This window comes from Zerene cesonia, chromosome Z, assembly GCF_012273895.1.
Source record: "Zerene cesonia ecotype Mississippi chromosome Z, Zerene_cesonia_1.1, whole genome shotgun sequence".
NCBI lineage: Eukaryota > Metazoa > Arthropoda > Insecta > Lepidoptera > Pieridae > Zerene > Zerene cesonia.
The window spans coordinates 6,092,865-6,103,707 of NC_052122.1; the positions used below are offsets into that span (position 1 = coordinate 6,092,865).

Here is a 10,843-nt window from a genome sequence, read left to right on the forward strand (position 1 = left end):
CTATTTTATATATTTATTCAGACAACGGTACACTGTGACAATAACGAACTTAAATTTACTGAACCGTTATACAATACTACATAATAATAATAATAATAATTTATCAGGTGACCTGTCGCTAAATCAAATATGTAGGTAATTGGATACTGTCAACTACAGGTGTCACATTAAAATTAAAACATTCAAGAATTACATCAAATTTCAAATTGTACTTGATGACAGACGAATGAATAGCAATTTGTATTATACGTTAATACAATATTGTTGATTAAACTTAATCATTGATTAATCCATGATTGATGTAAATATTAAAATTAATTTAAAATTACATAATTGTATTAAATCATAAATATGTCATAAATATATTGTGACTGAAGTTGTAGATGATTATCATATTGAAGTAAAGAATACATTTAATATTATCAGACATTGATTACAACATCTAAACATCCATATAACAGCGTACCTACTTACAGTAACTTAATATCTTTGATCTCGAAAATGTGTCACATTATATTGATTTAGAAGAAAGTATGCACATTAAAATAAACAAAAATAATAACAACAATAGTTGAGTTAAGTATAACATAATAGTTATGACTAATACGCTACACAATGATTTAACGTATATCTAGTTACATTTACATTATATCTGTTGTCTTTGCCTCCCGTTCTGTTGCGTCTCACAAAAGCACACGTACGCCAATTTTAATGTAATATTAACAGTCATAAATGTCATAAATATACATTATGACCACAAAAATCATAAGAAACTAACCACACAGAGTTGAAGTTATAGAACATTTATAGCTCCTCTACATTTGGACACAACAAACAGGGGGGGCACATTAAATAATATAGATATTAAAAGAATATGATAAGGAAACAAAGAAAATATATATAATTAGTAATTACATATCGTTAGTTGACATCCATAGACACATTGCATCACTACTTACAACTAAACAGTCACATTAAATAGGTACAATACATCGACTGAAATAATATTAAAGATTTTTTGGTGAAACTATAATATGTAAGGTCAATCAATAAAATACTTTGAGCCCACAACGGCGGTAGGAATAATCTTTTAACTAAAAATAAATAACATTATTAAACAGGTATAGCAGTAGGTACAATAAATTGTGTAAGATTTTGTTCTTTACAATTCATCAATTTTTAATAGTAAGTATCACAAAATAATGAAATAATATTTTTAATAAGAACGTTGTCATGCTACAAGCACACCGTACGTGTGTTAAACATTATCTACTTTAAACTCATAAATAAGATGCAGATACGAGTCCTCGTTACCGGCCGTCCACAAGGCCCCAGTACACACAATTACAAGTAATCTTTCACTTAACTATCACGAAAATTAACACATTTCACTTAGGTATATCGTATGCAATCGAATCGTAATTTTTACCCAGATCAATAAATAAGTTTAATTTTTATTAAATATAACTACAAAACACCGAATGTGATGTTAAACGAACAATTCAAGTTCAAACGAATGGCACTTTGCATGTCTGCATTGTAAGACTGATTTAAAATAAAAATAGAATTAATTTTGATGCCGAATAGTAATCTAACGCTTGCCAGTCAGGGTATAACCACATCGGCCAAATATATAATTTTTGTATATTTTTTACTATATAATAGTCATATGTATTTAATTTTATATAATAATTTTGAATTTTCATTATTCTAAAATTTTATAGTAACGTTCAGTACGGTCGAATGGCAGTGAGACGAGCCGCATCATCGAGAGATTCTTAGAAAATCTTCATGAGATCGTTGCAGACGGAAGTGATTACCGCAACGTACTCTGTAAGTGCGCTATGTTTGCATTGCGCGCTTGGCAAGGCGAGTACGTCCGTTGGTCACCGCACACTGCGCAATGGAAATGCAAGCAGTCCGACCCACTGCCACGGGCCGCTCCCTTCCGATCATCGCCGCACCCGTTCCAACACTAACTGTGGTCAAAAAATTTGGAAGGCACTTTCTACTTTTTTCAAAAATTTTAATTTAGTTTTTGAACACATTAGCCTAGACTTATACAATAGAAAATATGCGTAGTAACATTTACCAAAATTTACGCAATACACCTGAAACGTATAGGCCATTTATATAACATTTTAAATTTAATTTTTTCCCTAGGTTAACCATTTCCAAAAAGATAGCCAAAAGTTTCAACACTAAATTTGATTGTGAATGAATTCTTTTTATAATTTGGTCTTTTTATATACCTACAAAATTTTCAAACTTAAACCGAATGAGTTACTCCAAATTCCAAACAATAGTGAGATATCAAGGCCACTTAGAGACTTACTTATACACCGTTTCGAACATTCTGCGACGAGACTCGCGCGGCCGAAGCGCCGAGGCCCGTGGGGCGCCGGCACTTCGTCCCCCCCTCCTTTCATTAATTTATTGTGTAAACGCCAACGAATACCCGCCAACAATATCTAAATCATGGTATACCCTTGCGGCAAGAAGGTCCGTATACTAATATTTTTTCCCGCCGAAACTATTAATAAAAATAACTTTGTATCTGTGTATGAAAGGTGCTGATAAAATAAATTTGTACATATACACCTTATTATATGTTTTTAATTTATTTTCACACTAGCAACACTGAAGGGAATGTGAGAGCCCCAAGTTGTTGTCAGTCAGGCGCCGTAGCCCCTGGCGTACTCAGTGTCGCCGGCGCGATGCTACACCTAGTTACACAGCTATTCTAAGGAAATTGAAAATGTATATTCTAGCTACGAGATAGATTAACAGCCGTTCGAAAGATGACATTCAAACGCTTGGCGAGTGTTTAGTGCTTCTAATCCTAACATGGGCAAGCCGATTTTCCTCCTTACATTAACGAATAATACAACGAATACAATTTTTTTTTGTATTTTTTGTGATATAATATTTTGTGATCTTTTGACATTATTTTAAACGTGTGGACACAGATCCGTAGAGTTTTCTAGTACGGATGAACTGGAATGGCAATTTTATTTAATAGGGAACATGCAAAGCTGTACACACCGAGCTAAAGTTAATGCAGAGAGATCGGTCGCCCCAGACATCTAATTTAGCCTAACATTTGGAACAATCACTACTGGCTAAAGATACATCTATAATACATTTGGCGATCACTAATTCTACAAATATGTATGGGTGATTGGCTGCACGACATGTGACGAGGAGTTGGCTCGGGGGAAGCCGCAAGCAACACTCACTACTACGCTATAGAAATCGACATCGACCTGACGACGACATGCAAGTGATATACATATAATTTAAGGTTATATCTAGAGCTAATTTATAATTTTGTCTTAGACATATGCATGCATTCTGCTGAAATATAGGTAATGATTAGGTATACCAAACAGTCTTTTGAATCGGGCCAAATGTTTTAAATTTTGATATCCTTACGTTTATAGATGGATCTAGGTTATAATCTTAAGCTTACACGTACACGATAGGTATATTCATACAGAGCAAGGGACGGCGTCGCGAGGGCCGCCCCTTGCTCGCGTTGTCTAACAAATAATAATTATATGATGATCCCACTGGGACACTTACATAAATGTCTATGTATAGTAAAAATAATAATTATATATTATAATTAAACTAAAAATAAAGTTCCGTAGTTATACAAAATTTGTAACTAAACAACGAGCAATTTATTGCACAGTGAGTCCACTTTAAACAATTAAATATGAAAGTAATGCTGACAAATTAACGATAAACATAGAGTTAGCGTTCGTACGTCCTAGTGGTACGAGAAGCCATTTAGAAAAAACCGATGGAGTTGCGGTTCGGAACAAAATAAGGGTAAGCGGGCATCGGAGGAGGCAGGCCGACCGGCGTCTGCGACACCACCGGGCCCGCGGCCTGGCTTCAGATGTTCTCCGCGCGCGCTTCCGCCTGCGCCGCCTCCATCTTCACGGGCAGCGGTGACGACATCTCCTTGCCGTTCTTGCCGACCGACACCGGAGTTTTGGGTGGGCCCATCTCAGTGATCTCAGCGACGACGTCGCGTTCTCCATAGCGGCTGTCCGGGCGGGGAGAGACGAAAGGGCGGAACGGGTCGGTGGGCTTCGGCGGCTCCAGAGCGTGGCCAGGGGGAGGAGGCGAGCACAGCGGGGACTCCAAGCCGGTCGAGAGGGGAGAGGGCAAACGCGGGGACTGCAGGGGCAGAGGCGGCAGGCCCAGGTGTGGCGGGTGGTCGGGCGGCCTCTGCGCGGCGACCACCATGTTGCACATCTGCCTGCGCAACCCGTGCGCCACGGCGGCCACGGCTGCGGCGGCAGCTGCGTTGGGCGACACGCCACCCTCACGCCCGTTGCCGCAAGGAACCGGATATGGACTTTGCCCCACCGTCATTACATCCTGAAAACACACACCCCGACCATATTATACACCTTTATGTACAGTATACAGTACAATAAAGCAATGTCTTACCGAAATCCTTGTAAAATTCAGTAAGAAACTCCGTGACATTTATCTGCGAGGCTCATCGACATTTGCATTCACATTTCGTGTGCAATGCATTATTATATTAAACAATAAAACAAAATAACGTAATTATTTAATACAAATGGTCGAGAGCTGAACAGAATTCCAAGAAATCTTAATTAAATCTAACGCGATGGTAATCGCCAGCCAATTACAATAATTGAAGTTCGCAAAGGCATATTCGCATTAGCAGAGCGAAGGGAGGGTCATTGTGAGCAATGAATCAAACGCATGAACAATAAAAGGTGCAATTCCGTTTCTTTCGGACGTGTGGGTTTTATCGATGAAGAGAAATTGCCCTCATTAGTGGAGTGTGTATACTGACCGTGATCTGTGGATAGACTGGGAGCACCTCCTCCTTGATGTGATGGGCGGTGTGGGAAGCTTGCGAGTCGCGGAAGACGACCGCCCGGATCACGCCACGAATGTGGTCGTCCGGCCACACTCCTAGCAAGATGCGTTGAGGCCGACCTCGACCTTTTGGCCTCAAATCTGCAACGACACACAACAGTAAAGCGTGAACAGGCAACGCACAATTACTGTTTCCCTGGATGGCGGACGATACAACAAATGACATTATGAAAAATATCCTTTGTCGATTCAATTCAAGGTTTTTTGAAAACTTTTGTGCGCTTTTCCATGAGCGACCGAAAAAAACTTCTTTCATGAAAGTTAGATGTGGACCGATTCTATTATTGGGGCACTAAACTATTTGCCCAACACATTACGTAGCAATCGAAATTAAATATGCATATAAACATTGTGCAACATTAAGCGAACCTCAATTCAATCCCAAACATGTTTTGGAACAAATGTTGCGGCCACAACCATCTAATGACGGTGAGTTTCGCTCGTGGGTGCAAGTGCAGAGAAAGTTTCCAGAAGAAAACTAAAATACACCTTAAAATACTTCGTAACTAACATTACATGCTACTTATACATAAAAGTTATTACATTCGCAGATTCGCTCACATTGATCATTTAAATAAGTAGTATTACTGTCGTTCTGAGTCTTACACAACTAGACAATAAAATTGACATGAGAAAAATTCGCAACACAACAATTCGCAATGCATAACAAATATAGTGTATACGTAATACTGTGTAACTTACAACATCTCATTAGTGCATATTACGATTTTATAACGAATAAATAATACTTGGAAAACATACTGATGACAAAGAGAATCAGTAGATATGGTAGTCATAATAAACATAAAAGTAATGGTGGCAAATAAAAAGCTTTCATCATTAAAATCGATGAGAACTTTTTTGATAATTATACAATATCAATTCAAAATGGATTACTGTAGGTTTCTTTTTTTATTAGAATAGAGTAAATTAGAGGGACTAACATTTTTATGCAATAAAATTCTTATCAAACAAATGTAACTCATATTAATTTTTTTAATATGTAGTCACTAGAAAAGTCAAAGATATGTATTTGTACTGTATTTAGTGTGTTCGCGTGTGTTGGTTTGTATCGTGTTGATACACATAAACACCGCTGTGAATACATTCATCTCATTTCGCTACGTTTTTGAAAACACAGGTGACCATGGTTAGAATAAGAATATTTGCGTCTGTATAATTATTTAAAGTGTGTTTTTAGTCGTAAAGTTTAGTTCAAATTTAAGTAGCATATTACTTTTGTTTATATTCACAGGGAACTACTACGATAAAATGATAGTTAGTCTTTATTTGCCACCACAACAGAAGTAAGATTAGCAAAAAATCAACTGCACGTACCTGTACCACCGTCGGCGCTGGGCCCCAGCATATTGTGGACCCGGTTAGCGTAGAGAACAAACGTTGGGTATGGTATGTCGTATTTCCTTGCAGCTTGCGACAGAGAGAGACCCTCCTTGAGCACTGAGAAGATAGCCTCCGCCATGGTTTCTGGACGCCAGGACTTCAGAGGGCCGCGCTCGCGGAACCGCAGGTTATGGACCAGGCTCTGGTTGGTGTTCCAGCATTTCTGCCACATGGATTGCAGCTGGTACTGGTAGCTATCTACTGAAATTGAAAATTTGTTGTATTAATGCATCGGTTGATTCATAATTTTATTTTGAAATAATCCATGAATGCTTTCATTGTATTAAGGTTGTGAAATTTAGATCGATAAATAATAAAAGGATAAATTTTATGAAATTATCTATATTATTTATTAGATAAACGAATATTCTATATCTTTGCCAATAATTGTGTTACAAAACATCGTTAATTAGATCTTTGTTTATTAGTTAATAAACGAACAGGTGGCTTCAGAAGCTTTTATTCTTTCAATCGTTATATCTAATTATTTGTTTTAGCAATGTCAACTGTCAAGATGGCGGGGCGCCATTTTCAACAAAACCATAAAAATCTGTTTAATGTGTTTTTATAAGCTAGACGTTGAATACATTCATTTTATAACAGAATTCATTATCTGTCTTGAATCGTAAGAAAAATGGAATTTACACACAGAGTACAATATTCAATTTAAATGCATCGACTGACCTGCCAAAGACGATGTGGATGCTCCAAGCCAGGCGTGCGAATTTTCAAGTATTTTAGCCTGTGAACAATAGACATGAAATTACTTACAATAACATTGGTTATGCCTAAAATATATTTATGTCTACATACTATTTTACAAAAATAAAAACACAGTGACATTGACTCAATATGTTATAGTCGTTAGTCAAATTACGACGCGCAATTGCGCATGCACATGGTCCGAATATGCGCAAACACTACTTAAATAACCGCAAACGCTTTTTTTATTTAAAAAGTAATTTTTAAGGAGTACATTGAATTTCCTGGAGATAATAAGTGCCATTTTTATATTGCATTTGTTTACCATGTCAACAACAAATATTTTATTGTTATTTAATATTCAGGGTGTTACCATATTTAGTAAGTTTAATCAAATATTGACACAGCAATATCTATAAATTCAAAATGGCTAATCCAAATAGCAGAGTCAAGTTAAACAGACGAATTTATACGTTGCAATAAGCATGTTTTTCGTATCACAATTACAAATAATAGACGTGTATATTTTTTTTCTTTTGTATTTTTGTACGTTTGTCACATTTTCACGCAAAATTTGCTAGATCGATTTAAAAAATTCTTTCACCACTGTAGAATGCTGCAACATCACTGAGTGACATAGTGACAGAGTGACTATATACGTACCATGGGCGAAGCCGGGGTGAACAGCTAGGAGTTTAATAAAAATGCATTCAGTAAACGACAAAGCAACAACAAAAGCAGACAATTATTCAGAACAACAATTCCAAAAGCGGTAAACGCAAAATAAGTTATTTTATTCACATAGGTGAGGATAAAAAATGATGTAACCACTTTTAAAATACGTAATAAACAATAGCAAACTCTCCGAGCGTTCCGCGTCAGACACGTCCACAACAAAACCCGTTGACTTTTTTGAATCAAAGTATTTCACCGTGATTTTCAACGTGTAAAATACCGCAATGTTTTTTGTTTGACATATTCGGCATCACGTGGGCCGGGTCTATAAACAGTTGTGCTCTAGGCGTTTTATTAATGCAGATGCTGCTGTCCTAAATTAATATTTAAATAGTGATGCACCCTCTGTTGATGTAATTGTAGACGTAAAAAATAGAAGCCGAAATTAAATCTCATAATTATTGTACGAGGATATTTCACATTCTGTCTTTGTATATTTAATCAATCATAACTCATATTGTGTTAAGTATAGAGGCATCGATTATACTTTATTACTTCATGAAATTTATGAATACATTTCATAAATGACATTTTGTTTATTAGACAGTCTCTTCCTAATAAGAAGAATCACATATTTACCAGACTGACAGTTGCAGCTTAAATAGAAACATTTTTCAATAAGGCAAGCCATACACGCTACGGTCTACCGTAGAGGTCATCTGTGCAGCTATGCCTGTGCAGGTTAACCAAACATTGGTAGCGTGTATGGGGACATTCCGGTGTACCGGAGCGGTCTTCAGTTCTTTTTGCGATGGCATCGAATGAGGACGATGACGCGCGGGCAGTGCTAGGCCTTGCTTTAATTTTGAAAATAAAAGATACAAAAACAGTGAAAAGGAAGCGAAAAAAGTGGTGTAAGCATTGGTTATTGAAAAGGAGAACATATAGTCATGTTAACTTATTGAATGAATTAAAATTTGAACCAGATGATTTTAAAAACTATCTCCGAATGGACGAGAAAGACACCTTTGCGTGTGTGCGTGCACACAATTAAAATTTGAACCAGATGATTTTAAAAACTATCTCCGAATGGACGAGAAAGACACCTTTGCGTTTACACCGTACGGCGTCACTCGAAAGAATTGATTTTCGATTTTGCGCCGGTCGCCTGCGCAGGCTCAAAAAACTGCACAGGTCTATTCCCACACACATTCCGGTCTACCTGCGCAGGCATACTTGCTCAGGTGGACCTTTCCGGCAGACCGTAGCGTGTATGGCTTGCCTAAGACAAAACTGAAATTGATCAAATGTTCCATCACATTCACCTAATAGGTATGTCGTGTATATTTTCGACTTCGAACAAGCACGTATTCTATATATAGTGAATACATATGTATAAATTGTTTTTCCGAGTGTACCTAATAATATTATGGGCAAGTCGCTCGCGCGGCGCATTCATAAATCTATTTTATCGTACGCGAGCAATAAATTTTATTTCGGGATCTTTAATTCTTTGTTATTGAATTGGATTTTAGTGTTTTATTTGGGTAAACAAACAATACATCGGAACGTTTGAAACGGTACTTAGGGCACGTGCGCGCAACGTAAATACGACTAGCGAACCGGTGCGGCGTCGCGTGCTTAATAAAATTTTTATTTGTAAAAACCTTTCTTACTAATTTACTGCTGAACATTACACGGCGCTTTTGTCTGCGTTCACAATTAAAAGTTCGATAAAGTTTTGTAGCGAGCTACAAAGAGTGCCGCTCTTTGCCCGAGCGATTACTGGCGCAATGTAAATAAAGAGCACCGTACGCGCACGGGTCCGACTCCGAGGCGACCGGTCGTAAACTTCCTGTTCGAGATCGGTAGGTGTAAATTAAAACATGAATCGATTTTTTCATCTGACCGTTACAATTGCTATCGTGAATTAAAATGAAAACCTCTAGGAGTTACAACAAAAGTAAGGAGGTTCCTTTGAACTAGACGATATGTGAAATGTAACACATGTTTTGAACCTATAGATACGTCAACTGGGTAATAGAAACTGCTAGAATAGTATATATATATATATACTCTATTTACTAAATTAGTGTCGCATTGTGCTGAATGATTACAGTATGGCTAATTTCTTGGAGTTGCAACTCGCGATATGAATAGATTGCAGGACGTTGACGCGCGCAGTGAAATAAAAACTATTGAGTAAGGTTAGTTCTGAAGGTTCCGGAGCTTGAAAACTGACCGGTCTTGAACTGCTTTCAACGATCTCTTGCTTGGTGGAGCGCGATCTATTGCTTCGCTTGGCCCTCTCTGTCAGGCTCACTGGTACGTTTAACTATTAAGTACTATAAAATGAGGAACATTATGTAATTAGTTACAAAAGAAAGCTCAGGGCAACTGCACAAGATTTTATACTAAATTGGCTTAGCGCTGTTGACCACGATATTTTTATACTTGGAGATAAAATTTTAATATTGTAATTTTAAAGGCGGTCGTTCATTGCGTATATAAAAAAAACAAATATAAATGGATTTTTATGTTCTTTTCTATACAAAATCACAATAAAAAAAGAAGTTTAATGAATTCTGGACATAATATAATATTAAGATGGCACAGATCTATTCAGAGGCTAGAAGATCGGTCTCTTTATTCTTTTTATTAGGGTCAAGGGTGAGACGAGTTAGTACAATTGATCTCAATTAGAATTATTAATATACCTTGATTACCATTAAATTGTGCGTACTCTCCACCGACATTTAAATGTTCAATGACTCCTTTTGTATTTGGTTTGTTTTATAAGTATAACTACTTACCAAGGTATTGTAATATTTAATAACTTATAAAACTTTAACAATTTCATGTTGACATATATTATGTTATGATAAATAAATTTTTGGATTAATTTTGCATTATATACTTCATCTATTTTTAAGCTACTTATATGTATGTATGTATACTTTTTGGTGAAAATAAAATTTTATTATTATTATTATTAAATAACATTATGATTGAAATATTGAAATGAATCACCGTAGCAACATTTCTATCAACAAATCATAGTCCAAGAAAATGGGTAGGGTAAATGCGAATTTGAGATTAAAACTTGAATTTTTGATATAATTTACTTTGA

General features: G+C 36.5%; 1 protein-coding gene across 2 annotated transcripts in view; it reads right to left on the reverse strand.

The window, feature by feature from the left end:
• The window catches only part of LOC119835394 (protein bric-a-brac 1-like), a 183,568-nt gene continuing 172,725 nt past the window's right edge, over nt 1-10,843 (reverse strand). Inside the window, exons 2-5 of one of the 2 annotated variants that reach the window (XM_038360151.1) lie at nt 7,021-7,078; nt 6,271-6,534; nt 4,847-5,013; nt 1-4,395 (exon numbers count right to left, since the gene is read on the reverse strand). In XM_038360151.1, coding sequence (XP_038216079.1) covers nt 3,904-4,395; nt 4,847-5,013; nt 6,271-6,534; nt 7,021-7,078 — 981 coding nt within the window. In that variant the 3' untranslated portion in view covers nt 1-3,903. Of the gene's footprint in view, nt 4,396-4,846; nt 5,014-6,270; nt 6,538-7,020; nt 7,079-10,843 lie in introns of both variants that reach the window. The other variant, XM_038360150.1, reaches the window with a different exon arrangement.